The following is a 22259-nucleotide window of genomic DNA, read 5'->3' as shown; positions in this document are numbered from 1 at the left end:
GAGCTGACGCAGGTGTAACCGAGCATGCCATTTGGCTTACATTTGCAGATCCCAGGGTGTTGCTGCAGCTCTAGGTGCCAGCAAACACATTCCCTACATGTTTCTTCACAATTCTGATGTGGAGCGCCTCATTATGCCATTGCTAGGGTGTTGCTGCTTGGAAGAGAAAAGCAACACCTAGCACAGCACACATCTCAGGCCCCTTCTTTTCCTTGCCTTTAGGTTTAAGAGCAGAGGACAGAAGAACTGGGAGTCCCTCAAATCTCAGGCCTGATTGAACTGGCAGATCAAGGGCAGCATGGCACAGGTCCCAAAGAAGTGTCCTCGCTCAGCCCTGCTCAGCACAGAGAGCACTTCTGGCAATGAGCGGATGTGAATGCCAGCTGGTGAAGCAGGCAGCAAGCTGACCCTGTAGCATCCAAGGTCTCTGCCCCCAGGACCTGCTCTCATGCTCTGTGCCGTAGCATGCCTGACACCAAGGAGACCTCATATTCAGAAGCCAGGTGTCACCTTGCCCTTTGTCTGCCCAAAGGCCGGGAAGAGGCAACGGCTGCTTCAAGAAGTTAAATGTGAAGTCAGATAAAATTTACGTGAAAAACTTTAAAAATGTAAATCCCATTTAAACACTCCATAATTATGATTTACAGAACAGCTGCAATCAACCTGTGAAGTAAATAACAGTGTCTCAAAGAGCTACAGCTATGCTCTGGGAATATAAAAATACTAACTACACAAAAATATAGGATCAGAAATTAAATGACTGTTGAAACGGTACCAAGGTTTTCTTTTAAGTTGAGGACACCAGGGGTCTCCTGAGGCAGAGACAGAAACTGCAGCTGTCACACTAGCGTTAAACTAATATACCTTTGCCCATCTCCTGTACTATGCATACACTGGTGCTTCTCAACCTTTTTAAACTCCAGGCGCTGCTCCAAAACTTTTTAAAATTTAGCAATACACCATCTAAAAAGCTAATATCAATATATTATATTAACATTATAGCATTATGTTATGAATTAAAATATACTATTTTAATTAGAGTATATTCACCCTACTGCAAGGCTGCCGTAGCTAGATGGAGCTGGACCTCATGCCTCCAGCTGCGCTAGATCAGGCAGTGGCCTTAGCAAGTGTGCGGAGTCTTGCCACAGCCCTTCCCAGACTGACCCTGCATGGTGCCTCCCAAAAACAGGCATGCTGGGCAGATGGAGCTGTCCCACGTGCCTCTCTTCACAAAGTGCATTGGAGCTAAATAGAGAAGCGGCCGCAGCAGAAAGGCACCTGCCTGCATTATATTATGCAGGAGAAATTGCCCCACACACCTCTGCTCTCACGTGGGCTCCCACATACCCCCTGAGAAGTGGTGGTAGCAGAAAGGCATGCCTGTCTGTATTATATTATTCCAGTTCTACCTGGCAGCAGCAGCCTCTATCTCCAAGCAGAACCACAGAAGTGGTGCAAGCACCTACTCTGGATACCTTTAAGAAACACTTGGATGCTTATCTTGTTGGGGTGATCTGACCCCAGCTGACTTCCTGCCCCTTGGGCACCAGGCTGGACCCGATGATCTAGTGAAGTCCCTTCCAGCCCTAACATCTATGAAATCTAAGTGATAGGATGTCCAAGTTATGCCCTACCGCAGGGAAGTCACCTCCTGTAACCAAAGGGTAGAAACATCTGCATTTTACAGAACTGAGAAGCTATTCTTTGCTATACTCAGCAACTTCTGAGACTCTTCAGAACATTGCAGAAAACTTTTCTCTACTTTGAACCAATACACCAGGGTTTACATTAAAAAAAAAAATGTAACAGCTGCCCTAAGTGAGGCTGTATGTAACAGAAGTGCTGAATCTATAGCTTTCCTGGATGTCTTGCTAGTTAGTGTCTTCTCCATGGCAGAATTCAACACAAGCAACACAACAGTGTCCCACAAAGGGACCCTTCTCTGCCCTTCACAGGCCACAGTACAGTAAAGGCACAGAATGATTTTGTATTACATTTACAAAATTCAGTTCTTGGTGAAGAAGAAGGCACTGAGCCAATTTTAGATTTGTAGGCATAATCGCAGGCTGCTATACAATTCAATCCCATTTGTACATTAGAAAATGAACAGTAGTTCCCACCTGATTTTCCTCTTTAGCCACCAGAACTTTTAATAATTATTTTTTTTCAAGGGAAAAGATAGGTGTTGGCAAGCTGTATTTTATTGACAATATCACAACCTGTCAGCAGAGCACGTTACAACATGCTTTTTTACCCAGTGCCCCTCTGGATGTTCAGGTAAAGGCGTGATAGGATCTGATGCACGATCCACACAATCATGCTTCCTGCTATGTCACAGGACAGACCTTATTACACCATGCACAGGACAGATCCTATTATGCCTTACTGCTGGGTACAGGGAGAGCCCAGGATCGTGACTCCAGGCTCCCCTTGCACCAGCACATTACAGGCAACCCCCGCTTAATGCTGTTTTACTTAGCGCTATTGTGCTATAACACTTATCTTAAATTGATACCTGATTCTACTTAGCACTCAACAAGTTTCATTATAAACGCTCGCAGTCGCCATCTTAGGTCATTAAAAACAATGGCTAACCAGCGACAATGGGGGGCCTCACCACAAAAAAAACCCATGAAAATTGCAGCGGGCACCACAATCAGCCCGAAAAATCGTCTGCTTGCCTCACCGATTTTGGTAGGTCTAAACTAAGCTCTACACTCAGCATGAAATAGAAGAGCTGCTTAAGGAAGCCAGGCCAGAAAAAAATCCGTACCTACAATACTACTTGCAGTGTATGGGAATAAGATACACATCTTTATGTTTAACCGTATTAAAACACAATAGGTGGTAAGGTGGTAGAATAACCGTAACATTTGGCTACAGATGCCAATCCGCTAGTCCAGGGCAACATTTTTGGGCAGAGTGCCAAAAACACCCACAACTTCAACTTGTAAGAGGTTGGTGTGCTAGGGGTGGATGACAGGAGAGCCACGAGGGACACGATCCTTGCTGTTGCCATGTCGCCCCGGCTCCTTCCCCGCCATCCACCCATAGGGACGTGTGCCAAGCAAAATGCCTTTGAGTGCCACACTCTGGCACCCGTGCCAGGGGTTGCCTACCCCTGCGCTAGTCACTTCTTTCTAGTCATGTCACACCTAAGTGCCGTCTCTTCGTACTGCAGGACTGGGACCTTGCCACAAAAAGAGCCATTCCTCCACTGTAAAAGTAAATAGTACTGATTTAGCTACACATACAGCCTGTTTGCATATCTGCACAGCGCACATCCTCTAACCTCAACAATGTAGCACTGAGTAGAGGCTGCTAATTCAACTTTTTAAAGAAGGCAGAAAGCTAAAACATGCCCAGCTACACCCTCCAATGATAACTACAGACATCTTGGAGGGAAGGCAGAAGCAGTTTATTATGCTGTTTGCTTCTGAAGTTACTGTAGTGACAGAACTATAAAGGGCAACCTCTGCTTCCCCCTGAACCCACGGGGACAAACGGGCACATGCAAAATAGTAACAAAGAAGGTTTTGCTCTACTATTTTTTCTCATCAATTTATCATGGGCAAAGGTTCTTTCTATTTGAAAGAGATGCTTCCAACCTCTCCAGACCTCTGTCTGCTTCTGCTAACGTACAGCACCTAGCACAACCCAAAGGCATCAGTGAATACTAGTCTAATGTTTATTAATAAACATCCCTAAAAATTGGTTTTAAAAGTGTAAAAAGTAAGAAGCCAAATTCCAATAGCAAGCAGACAAACAAGGTTGTGCACTTTATAGGATGCAAGGGCATTTCTCAGCCAGACAACTTTATTCTTCAAACATCACAGCATGTGCCAATGACCTACTAATGACACCCTGTTGGGCTTAATTGGGGGTGTAGATGCACACCATGATTACTACCAAATAATTTACCCCAGATTTTAGGCTGTTGGGAGGAGAGGTCATGCCCAGTTCTCTCAAGCTGCCTTCCTGCAGCCGGTGCTATTACAGTACATAGCTACTAGGGGTGCCCATACACGAGCACAGAGGCTGCTCCAATGCGCTGCAATACAGCACATTGAAACAGACTGGAGCGTGGTCATTACCGTGTTCCTGCAGCCTCCCGCATCTCATGTATCAGCATCCCCATGCTTTAGTTCAAGTGTCCCCAGCACCGTTTTAAAACTCCCAGAGCTGCTCTAATTAAAGCGCCACCCTAATCACCCCAAGAGCATATATAAGACACCTAAGACACCTAAGTGTCTTAGGTGGACGAGATTTTGTATTGAGGAAATGCAAACCCTGAGATAAAACAGACTAGGGTGACAGACACATGACCCATCTGCACTGCTACGTGATCACACCTCACTTTGGGGGGGTAAAGTTACCCCCAAGTGGGGTGGCTTACCTCAGTGTAAAGCTGTATATTGCAGAAGTGGTGTAGCGGACTTACAGAGTAAAAATCAATGTACTCCACAGCATAAGGGCTGCATGTCCACATCAATCAGCAGTTTCTGCTTTACAAGTCCGTTCTCCATTTCTGCTAGCTCGTAAGAATGCCACATAGAAAAAACCCAAAGAATCTGGAGCCTCCTTGCAGCTCCCTTGTGGTATGGAAGGGCCTCAAAGTTGCGGCAAAGGCCAGAAGGGTATAAAAGGACAAGAGCCAGGTCAACAGATGCCAAGTCCAGAAAGCTCCATTGTAATCATCTACCCTAGCCTCCCGCACCAGGCAGCTAAGGACAGTTTTATTTTACTAGATGCTCATCTCCTCTCCTCTTTCACTGAACTATGGACAGAGAACAATGCAAGTGCTAATTCACGAGCAAATTCTTCTCTGTACGTAAGAGGGGCTGGAACAGCTATCTGGCTGATGCAAGCATTAAAGAACATGGAGGAATCTTTGCCCTTAAACAACTTGCTCAAGCTCCTTAATTTTTGTGTTCCCCCCCACCCCCCCTTTGTGCAAGCAATGCACGCATGAAAGGGGGAAAGCAGGTCAGCCTAGCCAGCTTGCTACCAACTGCTTTATTCAGAATTACTCAAGATCAGTGCCAGTGGGATTAGTGCCCATCTAGGGTTTTGTGTGAGTGTTTGTTTTTTGGCTTTATACAATGAAGGCAAAGCAATTACTGTAAGTTCCCCAAAGTGCCTGCAAATCCCTATGCATAATACAAAGCTGCTTTAGTCAGATTCTAGGGAATATAAGGATCCTGCACAGACAGAGAGATGACTTTGGCGGCGAAGTTCTGGATGGATTGCTGGGCTGTGGGGTTGGCAGAAAATACTAGAGTGCTTAAGCAGCAGAACCAAGCCTTACTTGAGCTGCTCAACCGTTCAGTGGTTCTCCTGCTTAAAGCACAAGGGTCTGCAGGCAGATGGCCCCTTGGGATGCCCACATTTTCCGAAAGATGTGCAGACCTCCAAAGGAAACAGGAAAATTCTATATGAGGTCTTCGGCTTCGGGTGGGCGAGTGGAGAGAGGTTCAGTGAAGTAGAATACAGAAAAGGTGCCGCTGACCCAAGCAGAAACCAAGCCATTCAAATGCCTTTGGCCAAAAAAAATGAGTTATGGGTAACCTTAATTGCACATGGCTAAAGAAGTTCCAAGTGGTTAAAGGGACTGGTATGCGTTTGCTCTCGTCTCATCTAAGCAAGCCCTGGTAAGAAGAGTAACAGATAAGGCAATGCTATAGTACTTCCATCTAATACCTCCAGCTAAGTAGCAGTGAGAAGTATACAACCGTTCTCTCAACTACAGCCCTGCCTGGAAGCTGACCAACATGGCTACAACCTATATCCCTGAAACATGGAAGTTATCGTAATTAGCCGTTCTGAAATGAAAACTTCTTAATTTTACAAAAAAACAAGCAAAATTCAACACCCTGAGACCTGGATCAAACGCTCCTTCTACAGCCTTTTGTTTGAGCCGAATTTGCATACTTGCAGAGCAGCTTCACCGCAACCAAACTGCCTTACCCAGGAGAACCACTCCACACCAGTCCTCCTGTGCAATGTGAAACAGCTTCACAAGAAAAAAGTAAAATTTAACATCCTGCTTGCCATCAGACACCTTTAAGGTAAATAGACTGCTCCAACTTTTATCTGAGCCTAATTTGCATAAGATGCATTTTTTCACCCAGGTGAATTTATACAGTATAACCTCATAAATCTGGCATGCTCGGGACTGACCACCTGCCAGAAATTTGAAAATCCCAGGTTTTTTAAACTGGAGCAGCGGCCGGTCCCAGAGCAGCGGCCACATGTGGAGCAGCAGCGCAGGATGGTGGATGGCAGTGGTAATTGCTGTGTGCAAGCTTCCCCCTCCGTTACTCCTTGATCGTTTATTTTCTTTAATAGTGCCAGATTTTCAAGAATTCTGGATTTCTGAAATCCAGATTTATGAGGTTATACTGTACCATCGTCCAGTTCTCCTGTGCAATATGAAGTTTAATTTCTACCTGGGAGAAATTTTACAATTTTTGCATTTTCCTTTGCCCAAGGAAGGGCACGTGAGCCTGAAAACTTGCAAATAAAGAACATTTTTTTCCAACTATCTAGTTTCATAGATTCATAGATGTTAAGGGCTGATGCTTTGGTCTAATAAAAGATATCGCCTTTACCACAAGATTTCTGACTGCTTAACCAGTAAACATTTAGAGACATGAGCTTAAACACTTGTTCAAAAAAAGCTGTTTTCTCATCAGTAACTGTGAATAATCATCCCTCTAGTCTCCCTCCATATGCATGTGGCCCCTTCCTGGCACAGTACTGAGATCTCCCTCTTGGATACATGGGACTTTAGAAGGAATACCAGGGAAAAAAACAGATTGAGGCAAATCCAAGGTCTCCAGGAGCAAGAAGTGAAGGCAGCAATTCTGAGAACTACATAATCCTTATGAAATAGGGATAAAGGAAGGTCAACAGAAGGGACCTGAAAATGTGCTGGTGAGACTGATTTTTCATTAACAATAGTAAAAGGGAGAAAAGAAAAAGAGAAGCCTGCAATAATGTTTTAGAGAATTGTCTGAAGTCCCACAAAGAATACTCCCTTTTATTTTAAAGTAAAAGCCTCGGTTTTTTTTTTATTGTATTATCACTATATCCCTTACAGGTTAGTACAACTCCTTCACCTCCCTCCCCCCTCCCCAACCCTTTCAAAGACTCTTCAAATGTTCTAAACGATCCACTTTGAGTATGTGGCTTATTATCATTTCAATATCTAATGACTTTTCCAAGCAAGTTGATATTTTAAGAAATCCTATCTTTCTAAAAAAGTGCAATCTGAGGCACCTAAACATTGGGTGTTGTGTACAAATGATTTGCCTATAATACACCCTGAAGTAAATGGCACTTCCCACTGCTCATTCCTCTCCTGCATGGAAAAGGAGAGTGAGGCAGAAATTGGTAGGCAGCCGAAGGGTACAATAAAAGAGACTTCCTCAAGGAGAGACCGCTGAGGCTGGGGGCAGGGACCTGTGTCACCTTACCTGCCGCTTGCAGTTCTTGGTAACTCCTAATACACTCCCTTCCTCCACCACCAGTTCCTAGAGGCAGAATATATAGCTGAGCATAGTGCACTTGCTCCATGCTCAAATTAATGTGCTTACTAAATCCATAGGGAATCCTACAGGTGGAGATCGGCAACCGAGGAGGGTGACTTGACACCCTCTGGGTATGAATAAGAGAGGAACATGGTGAAGGGGATATAATGGTAGCAGTCTACTACACACCTCCTATTCAAGAGCAAGAACTTGACCGTGAGTTCACCAGGGAACTGGCTGAGGCTGCGTGCTCTTGGTCCATGGCTGTCATGGGTGACTAACTACCTGGACATCTCATGGGAAGAACACTCAGCCAAATCTGATCGGTCACAATGCTTCCTCTCAAACACTGACGAGCTTTGTTTGTTTCAAGAAGTCTATGGACTGACAAGGGGCAAGGCGCTGCTGGACCTGGTACTGGTCAAAGGGGATGATCTAGTCAGCGACTTAAGAATCAAGGGGAAGCTGGGAAACAGTGACCATGAGTTGATCACTTTGTCTATTTACTGCAAAACTGGCAAGTCAGTGAGCAATATGGAAGTTCTCGAATTTAGAAAGGCCGACTTCCACAAGCTTAGAAGGCTAGCTGTTCAGGCCCTGAAAAACCACATTCTGGCAGGGAGGAGTGTGTCCATGATGAATGGTCGCTCCTCAAGGATGCAATCTTTGAAGCACAAGGGAAGTCCATGCCAACCTGCATAAAGAGTAGCAAAGGGGCTGGAGGACCCCCTTGGCTCAATAGGGAGCTGAAGGACCTCCTGCACCTAAAACAGAAACTTATAAAGGATGGAAGACAGGAAACAACACTAAGGAGGATTACTCAGCACTGGCCTGCACCTGTAGGGAGCAAACTAAGAAAGCCAAGGCTGAAACAGAGCTCAAACTGGCCACTCAAATTAAGGAAAACAAAAAGTCCTTCTTCAAATATGTGGGAAATCAGAAAAAGAACAAGGGTAACATTGGACCCTTACTAAACCAGGTGAGGCAGCTGCTAACTGACACTCAGGAAAAAGCCAATCTTCTTAATGACTACGTCACATCGGTCTTCCGTCAGCCCAGTGGGATCACCCTGCTTGACAAGAGGCAGGATCACCAAGGGAAGGCCTTGGTGAGACCACAGCTGGAATACTGTGTCCAGGTATGGATATCATAGATTCATAGATTCATAAATGTTAGGATCGGAAGGGACCTCAATAGATCATCGAGTCCGACCCCCTGCATAAGCAGGAAAGAGTGCTGGGTCTAGATGACCCCAGCTAGATGCCTATCTAATCTCCTCTTGAAGACCCCCAGGGTAGGGGAGAGCACCACCTCCCTTGGGAGCCCGTTCCAGACCTTGGCCACTCGAACCGTGAAGAAGTTCTTCCTAATGTCCAATCTAAATCTGCTCTCTGCTAGCTTGTGGCCATTATTTCTTGTAACCCCCGGGGGCGCCTTGGTGAATAAATACTCACCAATTCCCTTCTGTGCCCCCGTGATGAACTTAAAGGCAGCCACAAGGTCGCCTCTTAACCTTCTCTTGCAGAGGCTGAAAAGGTCCAGTTTCTCTCGTCTCTCCTCGTAGGGCTTGGTCTGCAGGCCCTTAACCATACGAGTGGCCCTTCTCTGGACCCTCTCCAGGTTATCCACATCCTTCTTGAATTGCGGCGCCCAGAATTGCACGCAGTACTCCAACTGCGGTCTGACCAGCGCCCGATAGAGGGGAAGTATCACCTCCCTGGACCTATTCGTCATGCATCTGCTGATGCACGATAAAGTGCCATTGGCTTTTCTGATGGCTTCGTCACACTGCCGGCTCATGTTCATCTTGGAGTCCACTAGGACTCCAAGATCCCTTTCCACTTCCGTGCCACCCAGCAGGTCATTCCCTAGGCTGTAGGTGTGCCGGACATTTTTCCTCCCTAGGTGCAGCACTTTGCATTTCTCCTTGTTGAACTGCATCCTGTTGTTTTCTACCCACTTGTCCAACCTGTCCAGGTCTGCCTGCAGCTGTTCCCTGCCCTCCAGCATGTCCACTTCTCCCCATAGCTTTGTGTCATCCGCAAACTTGGACAGAGTACATTTCACTCCCTCGTCCAAGTTGCTGATGAAGACATTAAAGAGTATCGGTCCAAGGACCGAGCCCTGCGGGACCCCACTGCCCACACCCTTCCAGGTCGAGACCGACCCATCCACTACGACTCTCTGGGTGCGACCCTCTAGCCAATTCGCCACCCACCGGACTGTGCAGTCATCCAAGTCACAGCCTCTTAACTTGTTCACCAGTATGGGGTGGGATACCGTATCGAAGGCCTTCCTGAAGTCCAAGTATACGACATCCACCCCTCCTCCTGTGTCCAGGCGTTTCATAACCTGGTCATAGAAAGAGACTAGGTTGGTCAGGCACGATCTGCCTGCCACGAACCCATGCTGGTTTCCCCTCAGCATAATTTGTCCTGCCGGGCTCTCGCAAATGTGAGCCTTGATAATTTTTTCAAAGACTTTACCAAGGATGGAGGTGAGACTGACTGGCCTATAGCTGTCCGGGTCCTCCTTCCTCCCCTTCTTGAAAATGGGGACCACGTTGGCCCTTTTCCAGTCCTCCGGGACTTGGCCCGTGGGCCACGAGCGTTCAAATATTCCTGCCAGTGGCTCTGTAATGATGTCGGCCAGTGCCTTCAGCACCCTCGGATGGAGCTCATCCGGGCCTGCCGACTTAAAGGCATCCAGTTCTTCCAAATGACTCTGCACCACCTCAGGATCTACGCATGGAAGTCTGGCACCTTGCTGCTGCCTCTCTACAACCCCAGTGAGAGACTTGTTGTGCCCCTTGCTTAGGAACACTGAGGCAAAGAACTCGTTGAGGAGTTCAGCTTTGTCCCCCTTGTCCGTCACCAATTGCTTATGCCCATTTAGCAGGGGTCCTATTCCTCCCTGGGCCTTCCTTTTACTCCCTATATATCCAAAAAACAATTTCTTGTTGTCCTTTACTTGGGATGCCATCCTCAGCTCCATGGTAGCTTTGGCCCGTCTAACTGCCTCCCTACAAGCACGAGCAGAGGAGGTATATTCGTCTTTGGTCATCAGAAAGAATGTGGAAAAGCTCAAGAGTCCAGAGGACAGCCACGCAAATGATTAGAAGACAAGAGGGCACGTCTTATGTGGAGAGGCTGAGAGACATGGCACTCTTCAACCTGGAGAAGTGCAGGCTCAGGGGTGACTTGGTGGCAGCCTATAAGTATATAAGGGGTGTGCATCAGGATCTAGGAAAACAACTGTTCACCAGAGTACCCCAGGGGAAGACTAGGTCCAACAGTCACAAACCCTTGGAAGACCGTTTTACGGTGGACGTAAAAAAAAAAACTTCTTTACTGTCCGAGTCCCCACGGCCTGGAATAAACTCCCCTGAGAGGTGGTGCAGGCACCTACTCTGGATTCCTTTAAGAAACACTTGGATGCCTATCTTGCTGGGATTATCTGACCCTTGCTGACTGCCTGCCCTTTGGGAAGGGGGCTGAACCTGATGATCTTGTGAGGTCCCTTCCAGCCCTAATGTCTATGAAATCTATAGTTCTTTTTATGCCTGAAAAATAACCCAGGGAATTCAACAGAATGAAGCTATGTTTATGCCAGACTATGACGGACATTTTAAATTGGCAAAAGTCAAGAAATACAGTTACTTTTCCCAGAAAAACTGTAACTCAGTTGCATAGTAAATTTTCATGCTTTTAAACTAATGACCAGGGATCCTGGTTTTCCCAGATAAAAAGAGTTTCAAATTCTCTGATTAAAAAAACAAAAAATCAAAACACAAATTCTATGATACAACCCCAAAAATCCATAATTAAAATGAAAGGCCAATATATCTATATCTATGTCTATAGATATCTATATCCATCTATCTATCTATCTATCTATCTATCTAGAGAGAGAGAGAGAGAGAGAGAGAGAGAGAGAGAGAGAGAGAGAGAGAGAAATCAGCTGAACACAAAGTTTTCTTGAGATATTTACAATTTGAAAGTAATTTGAAAGCCTACCAGTGCCTCAAATCACTATAATAAAATAAATTTTAAATACCTATACATCTTGATATTTGATTTTGTGTTTTTCATCACGGAAAAGTCAGATCTCCCCCTGCCCCCTTAAGCTCACAGAACACAGGTCCAGGCCCTCACTCCCAAGCCACAGCCTCCTAGTCCTGCCAGTGCCCCTCACTCCCTCCCACAGTTCCTCCCAGCCACACTGGTGCCCCTCACCCCCCACCCACAGCCCCCTGACCCTGCAGCTCTGCCAAAGGGAGCTCCCAACTGCCAGAGCTATGGGGCCAGGGACCCGGGTACACAGGCGCCTGCCCCATCCCACAACAGAGCCCAAGCCCCACCTGACGCCCACAGGAGGCAGGAGCTGCTGCAGCCGAGTGGAGTGCGGGGTGGGCCCAGCTTCCCACTGCTGCACACACTCCCATGCCCCAAAGATCTGTGTGCAGGGTGGGGACAGGTGCAGGCTGCCCGCTGCAGACTCGGGCTCCCCACCCTGCTGCCCTCCCCCGGGGCCTCTGCAGCCCAGTGGGTGTGACACGGTGTGGAAGAGCAGAGCAGGGCCAGGCAGGGAAGCTCCTAGCCACTGCGAGCTCTATGATACCCTGGCAAGGTGCCCCCTGCCTACACAGCAGCAGTGGGGACAGCAGCGCAGGGTTGTGCCCTTTGCTGTTGCTGCACGGGCAGGGGACACCTTGCCAGGGCAGCGCAGAACTCACAGAGGCAAGGAGCTTCCCCCCAAAACCCCGCTCTGCTCTGCTGTGCCGGGTCACACCTGCTGGGCTGTGGAGGCCACGGGGGAGGGCAGCAGGGCAGGAGCCCAAGCACACAGCGGGCAGCCCACACCTGCCCCAAGCACCGGTCTGGAGGGCATGGGTCCCTCCTGCCCCCCTGGGAGTGCACACAGCAGTGGGGAGCTGCCCCCCTGCCCCTTGGAGGAGCCAGATGTGGCCCCATCCCACTCGCCACCGGGGCCCCGTGGCCACACATTCCAGACCTGGGCCCCAAGCCCCATGCACTGCCTGGCTGGGCAGCAATCCCAGCCCCAACCCACGCCCTGCCCAACTCCCTCCCCAAGGGGACCTCAATCCCCTGTCCTTTCCCCCCACAACTTAACCTGCAGGAGCTGCTCTCCAGGCTGTCTGGCTGCCATGTGCATGGTGTCCCCTACCTGACTGCCCTCTTCCTGTTCCCCCCAGCCCATTGCAGGCTAGAACTGTGCCACCCTGCAGAGAACTCTTTGCAAAAGTGCAAAAACTTGCAGATTTCTTTGTTAAAATGAGAAATCTGCATTTTCCTCCTGTAAAGGGGGAAATCCACATTTTTCTCCATTTTCCCATGGGAAATGGAAAACCTGGATCCTTGCTAATGACTTCTTATGAATGGAGTTTGAGTTACTGTGGGAAACAGCTTTGCATTTCCTGACTATATGCATTTAAAGTCTGCACCTAATATGTGATCTGTGAAAGAGGTCACCAGTCAGAGAAATATTAAGTGAATATTGTCAAAAAGCCTTTTGGCATCATGGGAGAAGCGTAAGAACCTGAAGAGAACAGAACAGAGCATGAATCATTGGGGTCTCGTGGAACAAGAAGGATTTCTGTAAGATTGGACGGGAAACATATTTGCCTATAAACTGCCATGACTACAGCCAGTCAGCTTCATGGCTTCAACTTCCAATGTTTTTCTTCAGAAAACAGCCACCAGGAAAGGAGGAACTGAAGATTATTGAAATTATTTTGATTGACTGGGTGCTGAGGCAAAAATAGAAGGATTCCTTGTGAAAAAGTGACCCTGGCTCTGCTTCACTGGCTATTATATTATAGAGTGGCTGCAAAGAGTCTTTAGTGAAATCCCATCTGAAAGAGAGCCAGCAGGGGAGTAAAAGAAAAAGTAAACTTCCAGTGAAATACTTGTGCAGAGTTTGACCAAAGCAACTCTGGTTCCAAGAGAAAAAAATAAAAAGGAAGACCTCTAGCATCTATCCTAATCTTCTTCCTTCCTATTGAAGCATCTGTTTGAGATTTGCCACACACACTAACTGTTCTTGGAAAAAGTAGCAACTCTGAGTAATTTCTGGCTAACGAAGAGATGACAGCAAAGAATGCAGTGGAATTAAGCTATATTAATTTAGTTTTCAATTTAATGCCATTCGAACACGAGGGCAGGGAGATCCCATCCTCAGTCTAGAATGGGGTTCTGCAAATTCTTTGCATGCTCATTCAAGAAGCCTTTCTCCTCCCATTCACGACTGCACAGATCACAATTCTGCAACTGTGCAATATCCCAGGGGCAATCAAGACAACTGATTATGTTCCTAATATTAATTCCCCCTGCATTTTTACCTGCCTGAATACAGTCTAGTAGCTAGAAATAAGGGGCATTAATACACATGCTCCAGGAATGGAGGGGTGGGAGGGGGGCATGCTCCTGGAAGGTGGGGGTGACTCTTGGAGCCATTCTAATTAAAGCACCTGGAGCGTCTTGTGTATTAGCGGCCCCACACTTCAAAATGGCGGTGGGGGCACTTTATCTAAAGCTCATCAAATTAGCTTTAGATAAAGTGCCCCTGCTACCATTTTGAAGTGCGGGGCCTGATGCACGAGACGCTGGAGCCTGCTGGAACACGGTAATTACCATGCACCAGCAGACTCAATTAATCAAGTCTGCTCCAACCTGTAATTACAGCGCATTGGAGCAGCCTTGCTGCTTGTGTATAGGCACCCAAAAAGTCACTGCCAAATGAAGTCCTCCATAGGCCACCAGCAACTAAGTGGGCTGCATTCTGAGAACCTCGACTTCAGAAAAAATGTTTAAAATGCTGATGCATCTAAAGCTGTTTTTCCAGCTATGAGGGATACAAATAAAATAACCTACACTGAAGCATGCCACCTGTTTCTGGATTTTAACTCACTTGAAGAATTCAGAATTCTATTAAAGGAAGCTTGAAAAATGTGAGTGTTCTAGAAATATTTATAATCACAAGCCGCAACAATTATTAACAGCTTTAATTTATGGGAGGACATCCATGAGTAATGGTAGAAAGATTAAAGGATACTATGAAGTCAAAATATGTGTGTGTGCATGTTATACATGTTATAAATATACGTACTTTCAACCAGCGTCTCCATAATGTCTAGAGAACACACATATTTCAATTAATGATACATGAAAGCTTTATTTTCAGCTGTAACTTTCAAGAGACATTATCCTTGCAGACTAGGATATTCTGTAGTTTTGTACTAGGCTCCACTGATTTTCCATTAGGTACACTCTATCACTTCTCTCTTGCTAAAAATATATTCCATGTAGACTGCTCAAGGCTTTTTAAAAAAAAGAGGGCTTTGTTAGAAATATATTTATTATAATACAACTCTATGAGAGAATCAAATGTATTTTTTATTGATCAATTAAATAAAAAACAAAAGGCTTTTAGTATACAGTTCTGAGCCTAAAATAGTATCTCATCTTCCCTAGTATCATCAACCCTACACTGCCAGACTGGGTTTCCCGATCTCTCTTTCTAAGGTACGTAAAAATATCTGAATAACTGTCCCGCCAAAATTCCCCTACATTTTTAGGCAAATACCCACTGACCATCCTTTTGTTGGCAAAGACAATTTATTGAACGCTGAGGTTTAATAAGTTGTATGTAATCAACTATAAAATAACAGCCGTGCATGGTTTCAAATGTTGTGTTTATTTACACCCAGATTTGTTTATATCCTTCTAAGTCTTCATTTCCGTTTCCAAAAATTTGGGCCAATTTTTTCCCTCTGTGCTGAACTTCTCCATTGAGTAAGATAGTTCAGTACTGTAAAACTTCTCAAGGCAAAAGGTTCTGGTGCAAACAACATAGTTGTTGAAGACTGTAACCCCCCTGCTTTGGATTTGTATTAGATTAATAAATATGTACACTTTAAATAATATGTAAAATTAGATGGATAGATTACTTACCTTTTTTCCCCTCCCAAAGAAATCTTTCTGCTGCCACCTTGTGGTCAAGCATACATATATGTATATAAAAACAAAGATATACTCACAGGGTGTGTTGGTAGACCTTAGATTTTCCCCAAATGTATTTTTTTAAGGAAAATATTCCACAAAAAAAGATGGAAGAAAGAGCAGGATTCTCCTTTTAACTTTATTTCCTGTTTCCAGCCTTGAATGTGAAGGCAGAAGCAAGACTGTTCTCTTGTAAATATTTTGAGAAGCTGAAGTACAAAAGGACACTTGCTACAGCATGTAGGTTGGAAGATGTCTCTCCTTCTGCTCCCTCTCTGAAGGGAAGGAGAAAAATGCCTACTGCTCTGTTCTCCCACTCCCCAGGTCAAAGAGAGAACAGGCGGACACGGCTCTTTGCCATCCATACACCTGCCAGACGAGCCCCATCTATTTTCAATGCTTGTATGTCACTCACAATATCAGCACTTCGGGCTGGGGTATCTTAAGTGTGACCACTCAGTATGTAATGAGCTCTGCTACAGAATAGGCACAGTGGACAAATTTTTGAACTACACAATTTCATTTTTTTTTTCTAAACGCAGTTGTGAATTTAGTCCTCAGCTTCTGTGACTGTCATGAGACAGGGCTCTTCAAGGAGGATGACTTGCATACCTAACTTCAAACGTGTAAATAAGCTATTGAGGAGAACAGCTTACATTTTGTAATATTTTGAAGAATTAAATCAAAAAGTATGTTCACCAGGTGCTTATAATTTCATTTAAGTAGTTAAAATGGGGACTGCAAATTAAGGTATCTACAGAAATTTTAACATGTACTTTTACCATGTCTATGGTATTTTAAATTCCTATTATTATATAGGTGTATACAATCAAATGAGAATTATACACAATATGCACAATCATATATTAAAACATCTTCATATTTAGGTTAATACCGTTACCAGAAAGTGAAACACAAAAAGGCAAGAATGCCAAGTTTAACTGTGAATCTTTAAAACCACATTAGCAGACCTTTCTGCATTTAATTCGTATCCAATCCAATTTTAACATGTATTAAAATCATTTGCTCTGGTACTAACATGTGGTGATAATGTTCCAGGCTCCTGTTAGTCATACGCTAAACTTGATCCATGGTACATAGGCAATACTCTACATGGTGATAATATAATTACATTCTTTCAACACTCCTGATCTATCTAATAGATACAGTGCTTCACATTTAGAGAAGATGGCTCTTTATTGCATACTAACTGGCCATCCATTGCAGAACAAGCATCACTGGTACTTCTCTCTTTATGCTTCTCGGACCTTAACTGTGTTTAATATTTCACTCCATTTCCCCTCTTGGGGCAACTGAATTTGCCCAGACACACAATCCATTACCTTCTAGCTTACCATCCATATGATCCATTACCATCATATGAGCATCTGTTTGCCAGAGGGTAGGACCATGAAAGAAATAGTTAACTAAACGGTGATTGGCTAAATTAAGTCAGTTACACAGAACAAAGAGAAAAATTAAACAGAGGAAAACTAACGGCGATTCTGGTCACCCCAATGATTCAGATCGCTTATCAACAGAAGTATGCAACTCCAAAAATAGCAGCCTCGCTCACCAATCAGAACTTTGTACCTAGCGATAGACACAATTACACGTGACCTCTGCATATTCTGTCTTTATTACAGCAGTCTTAAAAAATATCAGCTAGAGAACTTCAAAGTAAGGATCAAAAGACTGAAGTAGCAGGCTTCACATCCTGCACCTTAAAGTCAGATGAATATGCTTAGCAACGCTGATTTACCTTGCTGTTGTGCTACTTCAGATTTAGTTCTCACACGAATGACTCTGGATCGGACTGGCTCCACGTGTACAGCCTCTTGGCTCTGTTTCTGCATACAAATTATTAAAACCACATTACATTTCTGATTTTTATTTTTAAATTCAAATAAAACAAGGGCAGTTTCACACAAATTGATTTACTTGCCATTATGAATTGCTAAAGACATTATGTCTCCTTCAGTTCAACTTTACAAACCGTTCAACTGTAAATTAGCTTTTTTGCAACCATTTATTTTCTCTAACAAAAAGCATGGCAAGCTGTTCTCTAAGATGTGAATCCCATGTAATCAACAGAGACGAGCAGTCACCCATTTAAATCTAAATATATAGAGAACCCTGCAATTCCTAATGAAAGCAGGTGGCAGAAACAATTTGTCTCTTGTTTTTGCAATGTGGACTTCCACTTCCTCCCGTGTAGAGAAACTGAAGGGTCTTGGAGGGAAATCTAATAATTGGGAAGTTTCTTTCCTGACATGGTCTTCCTATTCTCAAAAACCATCTCTGCCACTGTAACTAATCAGTTAGTTAATAGCTAGGCTGAAGGACATATGGAGACAGATGCCCTCAATCGTGACCAAAAAACCATAAAGTATATTTTAAAAGTTGTATCACTCTTCCTATACATTTTGTGCATTGCTTGTTGTCTTCTACTGCAAGTTCTTTGGGGTAAGATCTTTAGCACGGTGTCATCCAAACAATGCAGACGGGCAGAGGAAAGCAGATGACAGGGTTAGCAACTGAATCTACTTTCACCTATTATATTATTGCTCTAGCAGGTGAATAAAAGCATTTGCCTGGAATCTGAGACTTCCTGCTGAGGAATGCTGTATGAACTATGTCTTTGGACAGCACCAAAGCACAATTTGTCTGATTCTCACTGGGGCTACTACTGCAATGCGACTTTACAAGAAAACCACAGAATCCTGCCATATGGATCTGGGGACAGCTGTGCAACCTCTGCAACTCAGGCTTAAAAGACAAGGCATCAAAGCTGAACAGATGTCTTGGTCCCCCAAAAGGTTAAGAAGAAAGGCAAGCAGGACTAAAACTGCAAGAAAGAATCTCTGCAATTACACATAGGCAGAATGGATGGATAAAATAAAGATGAACAGAAAATCAGGAGGAGAGAAGGCAGGGAGGCAGGCAGAGTCACCCATGGTGAGAGAAGGAGGGCCCGGCTTGAACTGGGGGGACACGAGTGGAGCGGGGAAAAGGACTCCCCTGGGTGAGACACAGGAGAGGGGAAGAGAAGAAATTTAATTTAATTTATCTCAGCTTGTGTTCCTGCCTGATCAGTGTCCACAGATGTCAAGGTTGGGGCATCCTCTCCAAACCCCCACTCCCATGGGGAGTCTACAGCTTAATATGGTCCATCAACCCCAGGCACCTGGTAGAATCTGTCATGTAATAGCAGGGGTGGGGAAAATGCGGCTCATGGGCTGGATGCCCGCGAGGCCCCTAAAAATGTAGAAAATTTATATTTATCTGTCCATGGCTGCCTGTCATGTGGCCCGCGATGACTTGCCAAAGCTCAGTTAAGCGGCCCTCTGCCCAAAATAATTGCCCACCCCTGCATTAGAGGAAGGCAGCAAACTTTGGAAAGCAACCAGCAGGGTAGCAACTGCACCTATCAAGGTTGTACTGAGCAGGGGGAGTTATAGCGGGCAGGAGAGAAAATGCTTTCAGAGGCACAGAAAAAAGCACCTGCTTCCCAGGCTCAGGGGTGCTCCTGGATCCACTGTTGTGCCTGGATCTTCAGGTGGTGATGGAGGTGGCTAAGAGCACCAGATGACCCAGATCCATGCACCAGATCACATCAGCGTGTGGGGTCACTCTGTGGCCAGATCTGGTACATAGGGCCTGGCCACAACACAAGTGCTAATCCCTAGTGCTAATCCCACAGTGGATCTGGCCTGATCCTGCCTGTGGACCAGGCCCACAACACTCACCTGCCTTGCAGGGCCAGAAAGTTGAGCACCAAAGGCCCTGGTGTGATATATCTTAAGGGACTGCCTTCTCCCTTACACCTGACTGCGATCCCTAAGGTCAGCTAAGAGAAACCTCCTACAAGTCCCACCAGCTGCCAAGTCCACTTGGCAAAAAAACACATGGGAGATTGTTTTCAGCACTTGCTCCTCAGCTCTGGAACTGCATCCATCTCCAGGCCTGCTAGAGCCGGAGCCTGAACATCTTTCTCAAGTGCTGCAAGATCTTTCTATTTGAGCAGGCATTTAGTAACCAAAGCAAGGCTGAAATGTTGCTTAGGGGATCTCTGTTTTATTTTATTTCAGTTGCCCTTTTAAGGTGCTCTGTTTTTCTTCTTGTCAGGTGCCCTGATCCCCGTTGGGAAGGATGGCATATAAATCATATAAATAATAAATAAATTATGAAAAATCAGGCCTGGATCTTACTAAGCATTTTGGGCTTCCACTTTCTTCAGCCAAACCTGTGACTATGGGGAACTCATCAGCAAGGATACTACTGGCCATGCATCTACCCAAGAATGATCATCTAAGCCAGTAAACCAGAAAAGTCAGAAAGAGCAAGTTTTCTGGTCACTGCCCTTTCCTGGAGACCTGCATTTTCAATCCAGTTTAAAGCTGATTAATATAACAAACACGCGAAACAATTTTCTTTGGGCAGGAAGTTCCAGCATAATGAAAAAAACAAGTCAAATAAAGGTGCTTTGAGTGGATATCATTAACTGAAAGGGCGCCAAATTGCAACATGTTCATTTTCAATGCTATTGTTCTATTGAAATGTGTCAGTTTAATTTATTATCCTTACTGAAAAGAAAAAGAAGACTATTCAACTCATGAACAAAAGGTAGGAGATGCACCTCATAAAATACAATTGTGTGCAGCAGGAAGGTTACAGAAAAAAAAAGGCTATTTCAAAGTGCATAAAAATGAAGCAAAACAATAAAAAATGATAATGAGACTATCAAAGTGCCAAGGAAAGGAAGAGCAATCACATGCAAAATACGTTAATTATATATAAATATTCCAACTATGCAAAAATATTACAAAACCAGTGGGCAAATAACCCCCCAAAAACATGAAAGCGCACTTGGTACTTCAAGAAAGTTAGCATAGATTAGCCCTGACCCACACAGATCAGACCAGTACAAAACACACTGAGCAGGACATTCACTCAGCTGGCACTGAGTTTTAAAACTATATATTTATCTACTCTTTAGCCCGTTTCCCCTCCTCTGCCCCTTTTGGCCATGTCCAGATGAGTGTGGCAGACATGTCTGTGATGCCACATACCGCATGGTCAGTTGTTCTTCACACTGCAAGGGAGCAGCGTAGAGGATTTTTTTTGACCCCTCGATATCCCCTGGAAAAATTTGTCTTTATAACAGTTCAGGTATTGGGGCCCACCATGAAGGCCTGAATCTTCCCTGCTGTTTTAGCTGAGAGCTATCAAAAAAGGCTATTTGCATGGACAAGCGGTAAAGCAGATAATCACATGCTCTAATGGGGAAACCATCAATCTGCCCAAACTAGACAGCTTAGGATGAAAACAGTTCTTCCCCTGATGGAAAATAAGGATGATACCTTTTAGAAACTCTACCACCATTAAATACATATCTGTGTTGCCTTGGACAGAAGCATGACTAGCAGAAATCAGTGCCAGATATACTCTTGTGACCCTGATTATTTGACAGAAAGCAGGTACCCTGGAACGGCAGACATCAATGCTGTCAAGAGCAAGGGTTGGTGCTAAGCTGCTCAGATAATAATCCTCTGCTGTTCAGTCTTATATGACTGTCTGCTCAAAAGTTTCCTGCTTTGTAAAAATATGCCCAGACACTGCAGCTAAACAACTGGTTGCTGTATCCAGGATATTGGGCCTAGGTGCAGAAGCTAGCTGTTGCTGTGAGAGGAAGTCAGATAGGACAGGAAAAGTGATCATTCTTCAGTGACAAATATGGTAGATCAGTATCCCAGAATGGCACACACCATTGCAGAGTGGTCAAGATGAAGTAACCAGCATCTTTCCTCTCTGACATCAGCTATCACGACTTAACTTAAAATCTGAATACAATTCAATTTCAGTTCGCATTTCCTAACTATTTACAAGCAACATGCAAAAGCTATTCAGGCTTTACCTGAGAAGTATCCTCTGATAGATGCACGTTCCCATCACTGGCTTGTGTCATTTGAGGAACCGGGTTTGAAAATGGCTGCAACACCAATTCAGCCATGGTCATTGTACCACGACAAGCATCTGCTAAGAGAAAAAAAATGGGAAAGAAAAATCCAGAGTCAAACTGGACCAAGAAAATCCCAATTATGTCATGTTTTTTGAAAAGGGTAAGAAGCCTTGTAGGTTCAATGACAGAACAGGCCAGAATGAAAAGAATGTTCTTTATCTGCCCATATAGGTTAAGGTCTTTTCAATTTTCCTTGTTAAAAGGAAGAAAGGAAAAATGTCTGTGAAACAACAGAAATCTGTGCATTTCTAACACGGTACACCTTCAGAGCTGTTATGGTGTACCATGCCATTATGTACTCAATTGGGCTTTATTCCTCACACTAAAAACAGAATGGAAAAGCTTCTTTATGAAACTCTGTCATTCCACTGAGTGAATGAACCAAAATCTGGATACGTTACTTAAATAGCTACTTCCTATAAAATCCATCATAGTTGTGCAGCCTATAAGAGCAGAGAACAGCTTTACAAAAATTAGTCCATGAGCTGTAACTATACTTTAGACCTCAGTTGTCTCGAAAAGACTAAAACTAATTTTATATCTAATTAGCTTGAAACATTACTCTTGGACTAAGAATGCAGACGTCAAATCACAGCTCAGCTTAAAGCTAATGGAACCGTGGAAAACAGATTTAATGGAAATGCTGACAGGTTGAGAACCACTCAGGCATCCAGGTCTCAC

The 22259-nt window shown here is 44.7% G+C and overlaps 1 protein-coding gene across 8 annotated transcripts in view; it reads right to left on the bottom strand.

Annotated features, from left to right (window-relative positions):
- Positions 1-22259, bottom strand: part of KIAA0586 (KIAA0586 ortholog) — a 108265-nt gene that overhangs the window by 17305 nt on the left and 68701 nt on the right. For 5 of the 8 annotated variants that reach the window (XM_019480000.2, XM_019479999.2, XM_006267628.4 and 2 more), the window contains 2 exons: positions 21474-21595; positions 17319-17406 (listed from right to left, as the gene is read on the bottom strand). In XM_019480000.2, the coding sequence (XP_019335545.1) occupies positions 17319-17406; positions 21474-21595 (210 nt within the window). Of the gene's footprint in view, positions 1-17318; positions 17407-21473; positions 21596-22259 lie in introns of those variants that run through there. The other 3 variants (XM_019479998.2, XR_002087876.2, XR_002087875.2) reach the window with 3 other exon arrangements.

Source organism: Alligator mississippiensis, chromosome 2, assembly GCF_030867095.1.
Source record: "Alligator mississippiensis isolate rAllMis1 chromosome 2, rAllMis1, whole genome shotgun sequence".
Classification (NCBI taxonomy): Eukaryota; Metazoa; Chordata; order Crocodylia; family Alligatoridae; genus Alligator; species Alligator mississippiensis.
The sequence above is the reverse complement of the archived record's forward strand: the minus strand, read 5'-3'. Positions and strand labels throughout refer to the sequence as shown.